The 16935-nt window shown below is 40.0% G+C and overlaps 1 protein-coding gene across 1 annotated transcript; it reads right to left on the reverse strand.

The window, feature by feature from the left end:
- Positions 1–3796: 3796 nt before the first annotated feature.
- On the reverse strand, positions 3797–15149 carry CA4 (carbonic anhydrase IV). The gene is made up of 9 exons (XM_009696700.1): positions 15044–15149; positions 14658–14729; positions 10515–10568; positions 9542–9712; positions 6854–7011; positions 6031–6123; positions 5698–5761; positions 5049–5212; positions 3797–3985 (listed from the first exon to the last, which is right to left on the reverse strand). Exons 1-9 carry the CDS (start codon positions 15147–15149, stop codon positions 3797–3799), a joined length of 1071 nt encoding a protein of 356 aa, XP_009695002.1.
- Between the last annotated feature and the right edge of the window lie 1786 nt (positions 15150–16935).

The following is a 16935-nucleotide window of genomic DNA, read 5'->3' on the forward strand; positions in this document are numbered from 1 at the left end:
GATGCTTGTGAAGGAGGGAAGCTGGGCCTGTGTTCATATGGCAGCTCTGCTTCTTCACCTCTCAGACCCTGAAGGCTTGCACTCAAATCAAGGTCTGATCCAAACCTGCAAAAGAACTGCTTTTTGGATGAGTTATACAAAACCATGTTAATCTCAGCTTGGTATATTTTCAGAAATGGGGAGGCCCTACTGAAGCCTGGTGAGTCCCTAGCTGCTGTTCAGCCTTACGGTGAATGGACTTTACCATGACGGCTGTTACAGGCAAACTCTAAACCAAAATGCAAGCTGCTTCCAAAGGACAGAGTTCTCATAAGCAAAGCTACACCCAGACTTTGATAATCTCCTGAAATGTTTTGGTCTTAGCACTCTTGAACACGATCAGTTCATAGGTCTAATTTCTGCCATCCAGATGCTAGTCTACCTCTGACTTGATTCAGACTGACAAAGCCCCTGCTTGTCTTTTTTGTTTTAAACCCGAAACATATATCTTTAGTGAATTTTAGTTTCCAGTGTTGTTTCATTTCCTATTGTACTCCAGTTTTCAGTCACAGAAGCTAAGCACTCTTCAACTCTGGCTCCAATGTATGTGAAATGTATTAGCAAAGTCCTGTGTTAACTTCTCTGTACGTGGGAAAATACTGTTCTTTCTGGGTCTTTCTAAATACCTCTGTTCCTTCCTCCGCCCTTTCCTGTATTATTGCAGTGTGGCTATTTGTTCTTCAGCAGTTACTGTCATTTCCTAGTGTCTTCGTAATACAAGAAGTTTCATGCCAAGTGTAGCACAGAAAAAATTCTTGAAAATCAGCGCCTGAAGCTACCCGTGGAACAGTAAATTACTTTTCCATAACTGCCTTCACAAAAGAAAATCAAATGTCCCACTTCAAGCCTTCCTGTCTTTTACTGGTTTTTAAATTGAATAGCTTTTACTGTAGATTTGTATTTATTCACTGCATTAATACTAGTCCTGTAATTGTCACGTCCTGTGCCAGAACAGAATGTGTCTGCCTCATTGCAAAGAGGTGCCTCTGACAAAGAACAGATTGAACTAGATCACTGACACAGATGCAGACTGTAGCATTTTCCTTCTCCTCATTGGCATAAAATCCAGATTCACTCAGTAAAAATGGTCATACTTTATTCAGATTTTATTCATGCTGAGATTTGTGCAGAAGAGTATTTACAGAGGAGTAACTGTCTTTACAGCAGATTTTTTTTTCTTCCTATTGGTTATGTTTTAATATATTTCATAGTAAATAAGATCCTCTCACAATATGACTAATGGTTGTAAATGCTTGTCTCTATCTACACAGTAAACTGAGGCACAACCTAGTGAAAAGTTTCCCTGTGACTTATCATTTATCACTAGCCATAAATGATGGGTGACCCAGATCCTCTATAGTTTCTTTCATTCATGCTGAAGAGAGCTGCCTATGAAATGAGAATCACTTCATGAATTTAGTAAATAATCCAGAGAGGGATGGTGGGCGCTTATATATACTCCCAGAAGACTCAAGGGGCTTTTTTTAGTGCAAAAGGCATTGTTCCCAGTGGAGGCATCCTGAGGAGTATTCACGTCGCTGGTCTTTCAAACAGGAGCTCCCAGTCCTACAGGACTTTTGTATGTGATTGTGCTGTTTACCGTGTTGCTGGTAAATCTTGAAAGACCAATAAAACGTGAGCCTTTCAGAATACTTCCATTTATTACATCTTGTACAACAGCATGAAAACAAAGCATCTTTCCTCCTAAACTCTTGATATATTCTCTACTTGTGGGATGTTGAGGAATGTAATAGAAATAGCTAAGACAGAGATGTTCAACAGATGGGTAAGTACGCAACAGTTTATCCTGGTTAACTAACTAGCCAAGTGTTTGAACAGAGGTGAAGTTACACTGGGTGAATCCATAGTACTCTTTCCTTCACTGTAAGAAATCTGCCTGTCTACCTGATGGGCTGTGTGTGCGCACCAGCTCTGCTGCGCAAGGTGCCATACTCAAAGCAATTTTGCTATGTGCAGATGATACCCAGGTGACCCACGTGAAGTAAAATCTCCAGAAGCCTGCTGTCATCAGAAACATCCCAATGTACTGCAAGTACCTCCCCCCGCCTCCCAAACGCAAACCAAACCCTAAATGTTGTGAAAAAAACAGGGGAAAAAAATCACATTCCTTTTCTGAATGAGTGTTGTGTAGATTCCCCTTCAGCAAGGACGAAAGAAATAAAAACTCAAGGCAATGAAAATACAGGTCTCTGTTCAACTTTAATCTTTCATTTATGTTTGCTTCTCAAAAGTTTTTCAGTTAGATAAAAAATACAGTTAAACTGTTAATCATTCCTCTAAACTTAAAAAGGTGAATTTGCTTTTCCATGTGTTTTTTTTTTTAAGCTTGTACTATTGATTGTTAAATATAGAAATAATTTTACCCTCTGCTTTTTCTCCTTTGGTGAGCTGTGGTTAGTCTCACTGCCATGATTTTCCTGAAAATGGCCACATAGCTGTAGCATAAAGTCATCTCTGCAAACACTGCTCTAAAGAAAAAAATACAAGTCTGCTAATACGAAATCCTATCTTGGTGTGGCCAAAATCTAAAATTCTAAAAGAAGCTGTAACATGTTACATGGCATTAGCCAAAGAAAACTGTTATGTCTGTCTTCAGAGAAAGAACTGGAATAATGTAAAGAAATCCCATTTCCCAATATATTGAGCTTTTCTGTAAGTAATTGAGTAAGATCTGAAGAAATCAGTTCAAAGTACAATTTTCTCAGAAAAACTATGAATCTTAACCATACGTGAACATTGCAGGTATGATTAAAAAAAAGGAAATTATTACACTGAAATGTTCAAACTGACATTTAAAAACTTCTAAAATGTGATACTAGAAAGAGTCATTCCTTGAGCTGTCCCATTTTATTAGGCAAATGAAAACTGTAAAGGATCATCAAAGTCTCATGCTTCAAATGCAGCCCTCCAAAGAGGGAATTTCCGCAGATGTGCAACTGGTACATGTGGTTGAGCTTCCCCTTTTCTTTCTAGCACATCATATTGGCCATGGGCATCCCGGAGAAGGATGCTATTCTAGGCTGAATAAATAGGCTTAATAGAGAAACCTGAAAGCCAGGATCAGTAGAGCAGATGAAAGGAATCCAGTAACCTTATCTAAAAATTAACTTTACCTATTCTGAAGGAAGAAGGGTTCATTAGTACAGAGGAAATTTGTCACGCATCCTTCACTAGACAGAATGACCCAGATGTTGCTCAGTCGCGTGTGGGCATTTGTACTTTGCTCTGTATTGTACCTTCACGTAGGACAACGTAGGGATGATAAGCGTTACTCCAGGCGTTCCTGTCCTCCTGATTTGCAGGGTTGAATGTAAACATACTCCAAACAAAACCCTCCATAGGCACTTAAGAACAGATTCCTCTTCTAGGTCCTCTGTATAGCTTGTAAAGTGTCCTTCCAGTGTTGTGTTAAAACTACAGGCTTGCAGATAATCCATCCTACTGTTTTCTGTAAGTGTTTATTTTGTTTTGTTTTGTTTTTTTAAATTTGACTCTTCATAGCTTTATCTTACAGTTCCTTTGAATTCTTGTGATTTAGTAAAATGGGTTTCATTTTATATAAGAGCAGCAACAGAACTCCTTGGTTAGTGTCTGGCGGAGGACAAGGTTAAATTCTGTATTGAGATACGATTGAGTTGGTAGTTAGAAAGACTACTTGATACAAAGAACCAACAACAGCAACAACAACAACAAAAAATTACAAAAAGCCCAGAACCTTGAATGAGGTGAGAAGTGTTCATTGCAAAAGAGAACTCAGGATGTACGTAAGCATCAGGACCAACATTAAAAACTTAGCAGTAGGCAGGAGGATGCTGGCGCTGGACCAGTACACCTTTCGTTCGTTCAGAAATTGAATGGGCCGGAAATTTTCAACCATGTAAGTTGAGTTCTTCATACCAAAGCGGACTGTTGAAAACTGAGAAATCTGCAGACATCAAAGAAAAAATAGATTGTTAAATCCTTTTTCTATGGAACACTGGAAATCGTGATATTGTAAATCTGCAGTGCCTTACTCTGGTTTTGAACTGTATGGCTCCATTAAACCTTGCAGGAAACAATGTGATGGAGGCCACTGCCAGAGGTCACCAACAGATGACTTCTTTTAGCTTTAGAAATCATGGGGACGTCCTTTCTGTGTGAGCCAAACACTTTGTCCGGCTCAAGGACCTGGTTACACCAGTCCTCTTGAGGCACACAGCCCTGTCCTAGTCCATCACATCACAGTGACACAAAGTAAGAGGACTAAGATTTCTTTCCTTGCTTCAGTTTTCTGACTGCTCGCAGCATGATGCTGGCCCAGAGCAAGCAGATGCTCTCCCTTGTGTGCTGTGCGAGGCTGCCTTGAGTGTGGCTGAACACGGCCCTGGGACTGAAGTGATGATGAGTACACCGCAGGTAAGGAGCAAAAATACCGGTGCTGGCTCTCAGCCAGGCTGTGCTGGCTAGTGGTATTGCTGAGAGCCCACCCCAGAACATCTGAAATTTTTAATCATGTACTCTGTCAGCTGAACAATCTGTATTTTCAAGGCAGTCATGATTCAGTCTCCTGTTCCTCTCTATAGGACAAAAATGGGTTGCTTAAAGCTGATGCTGATAGACTCAAAGTTTGGATGTTGAAGTGTTCTGTTCTGGTATGCTGGCACTTATGACGACAGGAGAAAAGCAGTGAAGTCTGGGAGGGAGCCGCTGACAGCAGTGGAAGGGCTGCTGAGGAAGTGCTGAGCTAGGCGTTTACCTGTGGGGTTTTTTGGCTTTCTTTTCACATCACCATTTCCCGTTCCCTGCCATTTTTTGAGAGATGATTTAATAGGGTCAAAAAGCTGGCACTAGGGCCTGTGTCTAGGCTAATGTCAAGCAAGTGTCTGTGTGCCATCGGAACAAAGCGGTGGAGCCGCTAACAAGTCTGTGTTAAATTGTGTGGGTGAGTGGGCAGCCAAAGGGGCAAATAACTGTAAGCAGACCTTCCTGGCTATCCCTCTGCGACTTACCTGAGAAATACTGAGTTCAATTGGCTTCTCAAATACCGTCCAGATGACACCCTCGTGGCAGTCAGGGGTGGTGAGGGAGCCCTCATACCGATAGTACCTTCTGAGGTCTTCCTCAGGTGGGAGAAGAGAACTCAATGGCAAAGGCTCCATCTGTACTGTTTGCCCTAGACAAACCATGTGGAAATACTGCTTGTAAGAAGTGTGGCTGCAAATATTGTTCACATTTATCTTTAAACGCATCTGCCACTCACAGTTATCTAAAGCCTCGTCCCCACGCACGCTTCCCAGCCACGCTGCACTGCGTGTGAACTCCCTGCCTGCCAACGGCCAGATCCCCCGGGGCACAAGTTACGCACACCTCTTGTGTCAATGCTCTGCATGGTTTTCTTCTCATTTTTTGCTTCTTCCTGCAGAAGCAGGAATACTCATTCTAGTTCTGGGAGGGTTTCTTCACCGCAAATATTGAGAACTAGATTTTCTCCCACCTGCGATACCCTGAGTGCTTGACAATCTAACCTTTATCTTTTGGCTTTGACTTTCAAGTAACCATCCCTACTGTAATTAAAACAGGATTGGACCATGAACTACCTGGCAGTGTAAGTGCTCGAAATAGATAACTCTTGATTTTTGACCAACACAAGTGCCTTACCTTTGTATTGAATATTTTCCAATTCATTTATTAGAGTTGCATAGTTTTTATTTTCTTCTTCAGCCTGAAATGGAAATATTTTTATTCCAAATCGTACATTTCTCAACATCTGGCTGCTTTAAATTAATTGTGAATAAAACAGAAAGGAACCACAAGGCCACAATATAACAGCAAGCAGAATATAGCAAAGGGTAAAGGAACTAAGTGCCGGCACTGAATGCCTGCAGAAATAGGGAGGCTTAGGTCTTGGGCTACTGTAACGTTAACACAATCGATCACTCAGCCAAATCGCTGGTAGGTTTGAGATGGGCAATTAAAAATTTGGCTACCTACCTTTATAAAGAATGCTAACACAGCCACACCATCTGCATTTTTCTTTGCTTCTGTTATATCCGAAACGTCTTCTCTTATGTGGACAACATGAAGCTGTAACACAAAATAGCCAAGGCCAACTATTTGCTCATTTTCCTCTGCAGTCGGGTGCTTCCCTGCACCTACGCTGCAGTGGGGCCAGAGCCGCAGAGTTGGCTGTGCAACACGGACTAGAATTTGAAACTTCTTTCATCAACAATGGTATCATTTCATACATCTCCCCAGAAGGTAAAGTGCTCTGTGGAACGCTGCAGCCCTCAGTTTTCAGCCTGTGCAGAGGAACAGGCAGATGTTTACACCATGCTTTGAAAGGGGGGTGGTTTCCTTCCACCAGTCCGTGTGTATCAGCACTAGCAACTGGTCTTGCCTTGAAAATATTTTTTTCAGTTGCATAGGTCCATTCATGGTTGCAGTCCCAGAGCTATATAATCTGAATAAGCAGTGTGAGAGTGGGTCAGAATGTATAGACTTTGAAATGTTTCTCCTCCCAGACTATATAATCTGAATAAGCAATGTGAGAGTGGGTCAGACTGTATAGACTTTGAAATGTTTCTCCTCCCAAAAGGCTATATAATGCCAGAATTCTTGTCTGTCCTCTGCCTTTGCTGTGCAAAACTGGTGTGTGTTTTCCTACATGTTCTGGTTAGTGAGCAACGTGTCCTTGGTTCTTTATTTCCACTGTTGGGGTTTCATGGGAGAACTAGCCAACAGGTTTTGTGCAACAGTACCTTAAGAAGCCAGAGTTCTTGAGTAAAAGCCATAATCCACAAACAGTCGCACCTACCTCCATGGCTTGTTTTTCTCCGTCTATGCTGTGCTCTGACCCAGGAAGGTAGTGCGACACACCTTGGACTCCCCAGTGCAAATGAAATTCTATCGCCTTGTATTTTCTTCTCAGACCTCCGCCTCCAATTTTAGGGGATGTGCTTAATGTTACTTTAACTGAGGAAAACAAATAAGTTGTTTTTAAAAAAGAAATCAGATCATACATTAATAGTATATGAGAGCAGAGAGATGCATGTTCTTGAGATTCAAATTTATACCAAAGTTCTGGCTCGGTTTTTCATACCAAGTGTTCCAGAAGTTCAACTCTGCAGGAGTTGAACCCTTACAAAATGCTAGCTGAGATTAATGTGAGATGAAAGGGAGAACTATCGCAGCCCACGTCCCAGTAATATGTAACCGCATTTGGACATCCCTCTATGGCATGGCACTTGGAGCTTCTGTTCCCATTTCTACCTAGGATTTGCTCTGTGAACTTGAATGACTTCTGTAGAGCCTCCCTTGCTGGAGAGCTGAGCTACCCATTACCTCAGTTGAACAGATAATAACAAATAAATTAAAGAAAATAAATTTGTTTCCCTTTGTAAAATGAAGGAAAAGAACAGAGCACTACTTTGGATTGTTCTAGGGTAAGGGTTTTACTGACTTTCATGGTGTCCATTGATTTATCCTCTGGAGTACCATTGGTTGATTGTGTTTTGAAGAAAGCAGGGTAATAGACTGTCTGTCTTTGATTGCACTGAGGGGATTTGTAGGGATTTGCTCACTGCCATTACAACCCCAGGTGTCACAGCTACTTACACGTTTCAGAAGAGCTTATGTTCCTTCATTTTTTGTCTAGAATACCCTCTATCAAAGTATTCTTAAAAGTAAACTTGATCAGAGTTTATTTGGGTTTTAACCATCGTTTTTATCTCCTATTGTTTGCACTGTAACATTTGGTTTAGGCAGGGTTTAAAGATTAATTTAATGTGCTGTTGCAACTTAAGCCTAAGTGCCTAAGTCATTCTATCTATTTAAAGTGATGCTTGATCTGTTGTTAACAGCAAAACAAAACTTTCTTAGGAGAGATGTTTCTAACCGTAAATCACCATCACTTCCTGTGCTTGAGACATTTGGGATGTATTTTTAAAATTTACTTATTAAGACCTCTACATTAAGCACAGTATTTTTCTTTCCATAGGAAACATTGTTTTGAGCTGGACTGAAGCCCCAGAGATTTCATTTCTGTTCTGAATTCCAAATGGACTGGAAGTTTGCTTGAGTCAGTCACTTTGCTTTTTTATTTGTAAATGGATGAGTAACATATCTTTGTTGGCTTTTTTTATGTAGATTGTAGGACCTTTACGACACTGACCTTTATCATCTGCACATCATCGAACGTAATGATAGTCTAATCTCACGTAGAGCTTCTAATTGCAGCTGTAATTTAAACAATAACAGTTCCAGTGTTGTACTCATTGTACCACAGGAATTGGTTGCCCTCAGAAAGAATAAATTTTAAAAGCCCAGATTAAAAAACTAATTTTGCATGGCTGGGAAAGATGAGAGTTCTGACCAATCCTTACGAATATTAATTTTTGTGTAAAAGATATTTCTATGCACAGTGACTGTAATACGGAGATTCTAGAATGTCATTCTGAAATGGGAAAATCGTTAACCCATATACTAGTGAAAAGTCAAAACATCTCTTTTTCTTATGGGCTGTCAAAATACTGATGTTTTAAACTAGAATTTCTGGCTGTGAAAATCTACCCAGCTGTCTACCTTCCTACCTTTCCATTTTAAGTTAGGAAGATATTTGCCACTTGCTACTTCCCACTTTCAGGATTTGGCAGTTAAAACAATTCCTCTAAGATTTTAAGAACACCTATAGATAATTTTTTTTAAAAGGACAATAGATTTATTTTTAAAGTTGAAGTAATTTAGCATAATATTGTTGAAGCATCATTGTTAGTATTGCTCTTCGTGACGAAAAGTGGAGGAAGTGAGACAGTTCTAAATTACTGCTCACTGATTCACTGTTTACTGATTTGCTGTTCACTGATTCACTGTTTACTGAATCAGTAAGTAGCTGATCAACAAGCTCACAGTAGATTCCTTGCACTTGTGGAGAAAACAGGTTGAAATCTGAGATTTCAGCTCATTCTTTAAAGAACCAGTAAGACGTACACACTGTGAGCCACTGGTTGAATGACTTTCCCAGATTATATTCTTCTTCAGCAGATTTCTTCCTTGTGCAGAAGCAAGGGTCAGAAAGGGCAAGCCCAGAAATGAAGGATACAGGAGCATTCAGCAGAATTTATATACCTCTGCCAAAACTGCTGTCCTAAACCCTTACAGCCACCCACCTCCCCGTCCTAGAGGTTGTCTGATTCGGAGGTTCCCTAGACGTCTCGAGCTCTGTTTCTGCAGATGCACAGAACCAACTTCAGCTGAGACGCTCAAGGAACGTGTCCAGGGGCCAAAAAACAGATAATTCCCACAAAGTTCCCAGAAAGCCCAGGTTCAGAAGGTGTTCTGAAAGTTTCACTTCTGAAATATAGGCGTGCTATCTTATTTTACCTTCCTTGCTTTTAAGTAGCAGTGGTGATATCTAACACCTTGCCCAGGACATGGAAGAAGTGAATGGATAGTTCCAAGTGAAGACACAAATAAATCCCATAATAACATATTTGGCAGTACTTGCCTGTATGGCCATTATTTTCTATGTTCCATTTTGAAGACCCCTTCACATCATATCCTTCAAAATTCAGTGGCTTGAGACTCTTGTCATAAATGACATTTTTGGTGACAATATTGATAGGTGACTGTTTGTTTCCTTTGCAGGTGACATCTGTTAGATACCATTCTCGAGGAACTATTTAAGAACAAAGAAAATAATTTTTTTCTGTAGACTACAAATCCTTAATAAAGCCAAACGACCCAACAGTCAACGCATTCTTGCTTGGAAAATTGGTGACATCTTTGAAGAAAAGGTCTTTGGATGTTGGAATTTAATACAGGAACTTTCTTAGCATGTCATTTCTTGCAGTTTTAAAAATATTAAGAATGTTCTGTTAAGCTGAATAGGAAAATATGCACATGTAAATGGCTGTAAAATAGAAAGTGAACTACCACAGAGATTGGCTGAGCTATAGAAACTATAGAAACTTGGAAACTATAACAAAAAACAGAAAAAGGGGGGTGGGGGTGGTGATGGTGGTGGGAGTGAAATGCTGTTCCCAGCACAGTTGGCTCCAGGGAGGGCTGGGCAGGACGCAGCAAGGGAGCCGGCAGCCTAGGTGGGGACTGCTGGTAAAGCAAAAGGTGCAGCTGTAGGCAGAGCAGTAGGATTTTTCATAGCTGTCCTTAAGAATTTAAATAGCTGTGTATACCCACCTTGCTGGGGTGATTAGTTCTGGAGCAAAATTTGAGTTATTTTTATAGTTGTAGCATTATCCTTGATTGAAACAAAATGAACAGTTGGCACAAACACGGGTATCTTCAAAATACCCTTCTTTAGGTATCCTGTTCAGCACTTACATTTACATATAACATGATCATGCAGCATTAAATGCTGAGCTGTGTGAATTTTTGCATTATTTCTATCAAAAGGCCCTTTGCAAAACAGAAAAGTCCAAACCCTAATGTGATTGGAAAAATAATTTTTTTAGCAGTACCTTCACAGTGTGACTGTTCATACTTCTGTGACTCATAGCACCAGTGGCTTCCAACTGAAAAAAAAATAAAACCGTCAGATATTCAAAATGAGATGAATGAAAAGCTGTACAAACTGTCCCCCCCAAAAGCAGCAGTGAAATGGATTTGCAACTTGTGAACCTCAGAGTGATGACTGGGCACGCGGTTTTGATGACAACTTGGTTTTGTCCGCCCAATTTTTTTAAGGTAAGATGTTTCATTTCTTAAATATATAAACACCAATGGCTAGGAAGAGGTGGCTGCTTCAGCTGTATGCTTAGCAGTATGGAGCACACCATCCAGCAAGTCTCGCTGGGTTCTAGTATCAAATAATTCAGAAGAGAGCATAAAAATCCTGCAGTAGGCAGCTCTGTCCTCGCTCTAGATCTCCTCCTGGTCTTTAAGGAATCAGTTTACACCTGTTAATACCCCCTCCAAAAATCTGTGCTAGCAGGAAATATTAGAACTCTGAATGGGTTGCAATTCTAAATAATTTGGTTTTGAAACCTTGGTTTCAGCAATTTCTTGAGGCAAACTTTTCACATCTAAATATATGTAGTGTTAAAATAAATTTCCTTTTATCAGTTCTGTACGTGCCATCCTTTCATACACTTGTAAATTCACTTATGCAAGACAACTTATCTCACTCTGTTCCAGGAACTATTTTAAAGATTACTTGGTGCAATAACGAATTTTAAGAAATGAAGGATCTCATTTCCTGAAAGACATGAAGAATCTTTATTCCAACAACTCAGCTGTTATCCTACACAGATGGCTGCAAAATTTTTCAATAGAATGTCTTAAACTTACTTTTTCATTGTCAGAAGAAATACAAAATTCAGAGGAAGAGAGCTGAATTAATTTAAGTATGTGTTGATCCAGTCAGGGAAGTGAAGATTATTTTGTTTATCGCAGCATGCTTCAATGGCTGTTTATGACAGTTATAAAATTTAAATGGACTTTAACAGGAATAGTTCTCTTTGGCTATTTAACTTAAATCAATAACAATTCAAAACCTCTTATAATCATGATTAATACTGCAGTTTCTGTTTGCTTATGATTAGTAAATTATAGGCATTTTAATAAACGGCTAATCAATTTGAGGGATTATTATGGAGGAGCCTTGTCATTAGATTGCTAATTACCATAATTTGTGATCTTTTATAACACATCTGCTGGAAGGCTCATGGCTGCATTTAACACCTTTACCTTCATATCAGTATCACAGTAACACCATTCATCTACTAAGTATTTAGAAGAAGTTGTAGAGAGAACCTTGATATAAAATGTGGCCAGCTGTAACCACAGAGGGAGACTTGGATGAGCTTGTGGCAATTAGTATAATCTTGAAAAAATGATACTCTTTTAGTTCATCTCTCACAAAAATTAAATTTATGCTAAAAACTATAAATAATGTTGACTCACTTCCTAGTTCAGCAAATGTTTAGTAATATCGAGAAGAAAAGTAAACAACATTGCTACATTTGTATTGTTAGAACCGCAGGGATTTCTACATTGGTTTCAACAAGGTTTTATTTTTTGACACACTTCTAAACATACACAAAACTTAGCTTTAGGACCTGCCACTTCTAAAATTGATAGTTGCATTTTTTCAGGCCTGTGTAGACAAGGCAGTGGCCAGCCTTCCCGCAGCGCTGAGCGGTTTCTCATCTCCACTGGGAAGGAGCAGAACCAGAAGTTCCAAGCACAGAATGGCACCAAGTGCCTTACCTGATATTTTAATCAATAAATGCCTAGCAAATACCGGGTAAGACAATCTTCACAGTGCTTGGTTATGTTTCGTATGTGTTAGTGTTTGCATGGATTGACTGCAAACGTATTTTTGGCAACGGCTCTAGCTCAGTGATCACTATATGCTTTAACGATTGCTGCACCAGCACCAGTCACAGACTCTTTGGGGTGTGAGTCAAACCAGAGAGGAAAGCTGTCGGGCGAGAAATCAAGGTCAGTTGAGGTATTCCGGTCTGTTTACTGTAAATTCTTAGAACAAGGTCTGCTGTTCTGGGTTTGTATAGTCCCTTGCACAATGGGAGTGTGATCATGACTTAGACATCAAAGCATGACTGTAATGCAAATCAAATTTTACGGTCAATATGATTCATAACTAGGAATAAGTTCAGCAAGCTCTTTGGGTGCAAGGCTGTGGAGCTTTTAGATCAGGACCATAGAGCTATGAAAACCAAAGACGACCACTGAGGGAAGATAAATATCACCAAATCATATTGTCGGTGGTCCTGCTGCAGTGTCTCTCTACCAGAGGAGTGAAATGGAAGTGGGTTATAGAGCCTTTCATTGCGCAGTCTGAGTCCAGACCTTGTCAAACAAAGCAACCACTGACTTTTTACCAGCTGATAGGTGTTTGGCAGGTTCTCTCAAATAAGCCTGCGGGTTTCAATCACATCTTAGTAGATTGACACATGAGCACACTAAAAATCTTTTAGCCTGCATATCAAGATGATGGGGAGAAAAAGTTTAAAAAATTAAAATAACAAAACATCCAGCCCTCAGGTGGCTACTGCTGCCTTACATCCAGCACTCGTGAGTATTCTTCCCTTCTTCTGTCAAATGCAACATACACGAAATAATTAGCGTCTAAGTTTTGCAAGCTCTCTGCAAAATTCCTAATGTCTACAAACTAACAAAGAATTAGTGTTTTTCTACCAAGCACTTATCACAGTTGTGTTTTAGAAAGTTGGATGGTATCAGTGAAGTAGAACAGGATATAAATTCAGCAATTCGTAAGAAAAAAGTCCTTAAAGTTGTTACACCTTAAACAATGCACTAATTAAACATTGCAGAATGCCTGAGCAAACAATGAATTAATGTCTATTGTGAATTATGGCGGTTTTGTGGGTTGGTGGTAACGTAACATTAGAGAACAGGATCCTTTGTGTAGATACTGCTCAGGAAGAACCAAATTTTCATACCCTGTGTCACTTACAAGGAAAATTTGCATTTGGATTTTATTGGAGTCAGGAGTGATTCCTCCTTACGTATAGGGACCTTGCTTTTACAATGGTCCTCTTTTCCCCCTGGGCTTTATGGCTTTATTTCTGAAGCAAGAAGGAAAGATACTTGTTGCATCCAGCCAGTTGTCTGTGGTCTTATGCCCTAAGGTATGTTGTCTAGTCTTGTTCTAATTGTCTCAGTGGCTCCTGCCACTTCCCTTAGGAGACTTTTCCACAGTCTATTAGCCTTCACTGTCAGGAAATGTTTCCTGTTTAATAGTTTACATTTTCCACTTGCTTATCTGCATCCCATCACTCCTAGAAATATCACTGAACCACCCTAAACAGTTCTTTTCCCTCCCTGGTGTTTACAGCATTCAAATAGTTCCTTCATAATCTGTAATTCCTGTTCTTGCTTGCTCCATCCTCTGTCCCATCTCTTGACAATGTGCCCTTCACCTTTCCACCATTTCCACTTCAAAGTTTTTCATCTCTCTTTCTCTGAAGCCCCTTTCTCCCAGGGACTCAGTACATATCAGATCCCATCCTGCAGTCCTCTCATCTGACTGCTCTTTCGATCAACCCTCAGCTTCCCCATTCTCTTTCCTGTTGTTTATTTTATTGCCCAGAAAAATGCAGCAGAAAGTGGGAGTTTTGGTGTTTGGGGTTTTTTTGTTTGTTTCTGTAGCTGAGATGCTGAAACCATTGCTGTGATATGAGCTGCCCTGAAAGGGTCTCATAGCTCACTCCCATACCTTGCCGGTACACGTGAATTAAGCCACGGGCATCCACGCTTTGCTCAGGACACTACTAGATACTAGCCAGGATTTCCAAAAGCTCCTTGCCTAATTGGCATTAAATAGAGACATTTGCGTTCTTGTCACCTTTGGAAGTAATATAATTCAATATACGTAAACCTTCAGTATACGTATACACCAGGACTTACCATTGCTATATTATCAACCATATCTGACTCTTATATTGTATCACGGACTCTTGATTTAAGTGGTGATGCACCAAGTCATAGGTGTCATCTTGACTTTACTGGGTTTTAATTTAGAGTAGGGCTGGACTGGGCAGAAGGCCTCCTCTTCCTTCAAAAAGTTCAAGACAGTTAAATTTAGGGAGTCTCTCTTGGCAAGTAAGCAGTCCTACTTATCTCTGTTTCTTCCTTGTCAAATTTACAACTGGTTTCCTGACCAAAGCCATTTCTTGGCACCAGAATAGCTGGAAAACAATACAATTACGTATTGTTTTCATTTTGTTGTAAATGTTTTCAATTGTTTTAGCTATGAAGGTTAGCTTGGAAACTTGAGGCAAAAAAATTCCTTCAGTTGAGAACTCCCTCTTCTGTTCACTTACGCAGCTGGCCGGAGGACAGTGCTTCTGGCTGGAAGCCAGCGGGTCAGCAGTTTGCCAATGTGCTATTGTGTGATCTCGGAAAAGACCCTTAAGCTCTTTGGACCACGGTCAGATTGCCTGAATTCCATGGAAGTTCCTAAATCTACTCTGTCCTGCTTGTTCCCTGCTTACTGCCCTACTTGGACCCGTGGAGTTGCTGCTTGGAAGCCCACGTCTCCTCTGACGCAGTGCCATGAGACAGGTGGTATCCAGGCCAGCTGAAAGTTGCCCTTTTAATTTGTCCATCCGCACAAAAGAGTTACTAAATGAGTTTTTTTCCTGCTAGATAAAGTGGTTGGAAATCTATTAATTTTATATGTTGACGATGAGCTCTTTTTATTAACGGTATTTAATCTCTTGAAGTGCGAATGACTTTTATGCCACTAACAGCCTGAAGTACTGCGACAGTAAGAATATCCTCTGTTGTTTTTAGTTAAAATCCCTTTTCTCTCTTTCACTGACTGACTCCTTTGTTTGGTCCTTTAGATCTCTTGTCACCCTCTTTCAGCCGTGCCTTCGCTGACAATTCGTTGTTTTCCAAGACCCACAGCTGCCAGTGCTCCCTCTGCACTGCGGCTTTTCAGAAAGCCCAGCCTGCCCCCAATGTCATAGTTCTTCTTACTGCTCTGTTGGCAACTGCACTGGTTTCCAATCCAGCCCTAAACTCTGTTGTAACCGTCGGCTTTGCAGCAGAGCGAAGCCTGGCCTTTTCCATGAAAATGGCAAAAGCTAGTTTTGCATGCGGTATATTTTTAGCTTTGGTTTGTGTTGGGCTCGTTTTATTTTTAGCTTGCTTTGTGAAACTTCTTATCTTTAGTACAAAAGACAAAGCACCTTAAAAGCAAGTGGAATCTAAATCTGTCTTTCTAATTAATGAGATCGCTGAACACAAACTGAGCATATAGACATAAGTCTATTTATATGTTCTTAAGTATTATACATCCTCAGGAAGTCCTGATCAACTACTTTGACAGGCAAAATCAGTTCCAAATGTTTACTTCTAGATTTGGGTATCTCTAATCATGTAAAAACAAATGTTTGTGATCATTCATCTCTCTTCTATTCACTTCTATTCACTTCTATTCACCTTTAAATGTTATTTTTCATAATGATATACATCTGTAGGTATGTACATTCCAAGATATTATGGGGAGTTAGCCTTGAAAATAGTAGTAGTGAAGCATTGTAAGTAACCACATCTGATTTGAGCGCAGTGTTTGTAATTTGCACGTGTATACATAAATCACATGCTCAATGAGGTCTTTGTCTGTAACACATATAAACTAAAGGAAAAATCCAAAGAGATTGGAGGATTCTGGATATGCCCTATAAACACTTGCAACGACTTCCTTTGTGTCAGAGAGTGAGCAAGATGCTTTTAGCTGTGACCTGTGATACTGTTGTAGCCTCTGTCATATATATGTGTCCTCATAAATTTGAGATATCGAAGAAGGAAGTTGGCCTTTAACAAAAGGTGAGTATCCAGGGCTAAGGTGATTTGCTTCTGTCAAGTATTTTCTCTTGCTTTCTTTACAAGAGAGGCAGTGTCAAATAAAATTCAGAAAACCTTTTTTTAGTATTTTTAAAATTCAATTCAAACAAATTACTTTGTGGCTTTACTGTCCTTTTGTAGTCTTTTGTGCTGGGTTTATGATGACTGATCCTATGGCTAGAAATGGGACTAAAAATCTAATAACAGGCCATTAGATATATTCCGCAACATAACAAAGCATCTCCTGCAATGCCACAAACAGGGAAAAAAACTTGTTTGCACGGAGACAGACACCTAGATGAAGAACTGGCCCTTGCAGCATGTCTTGAAGACCTGAAGGTTTGTGCTGGTTATCTGGACAGCTAAGAGAAGGGTGTTTCACAGCAACGCCTCTCTCTGAAACTGCTTTTCTGTTTCCAGTCTTCAAAATCTAAATGTAAGAGCTAAGAGAAAGTGTGACTCCAGTTTTCTTAAGTATCACAGTGCACAACTTGCAGCATATAAGGGATATTCTAATTCTTATGCTGATATCTTTTGCAA

The sequence above is a fragment of the Cariama cristata genome, unplaced genomic scaffold, assembly GCF_000690535.1.
Source record: "Cariama cristata isolate BGI_N322 unplaced genomic scaffold, ASM69053v1 scaffold37673, whole genome shotgun sequence".
NCBI classification, from domain to species: domain Eukaryota; kingdom Metazoa; phylum Chordata; class Aves; order Cariamiformes; family Cariamidae; genus Cariama; species Cariama cristata.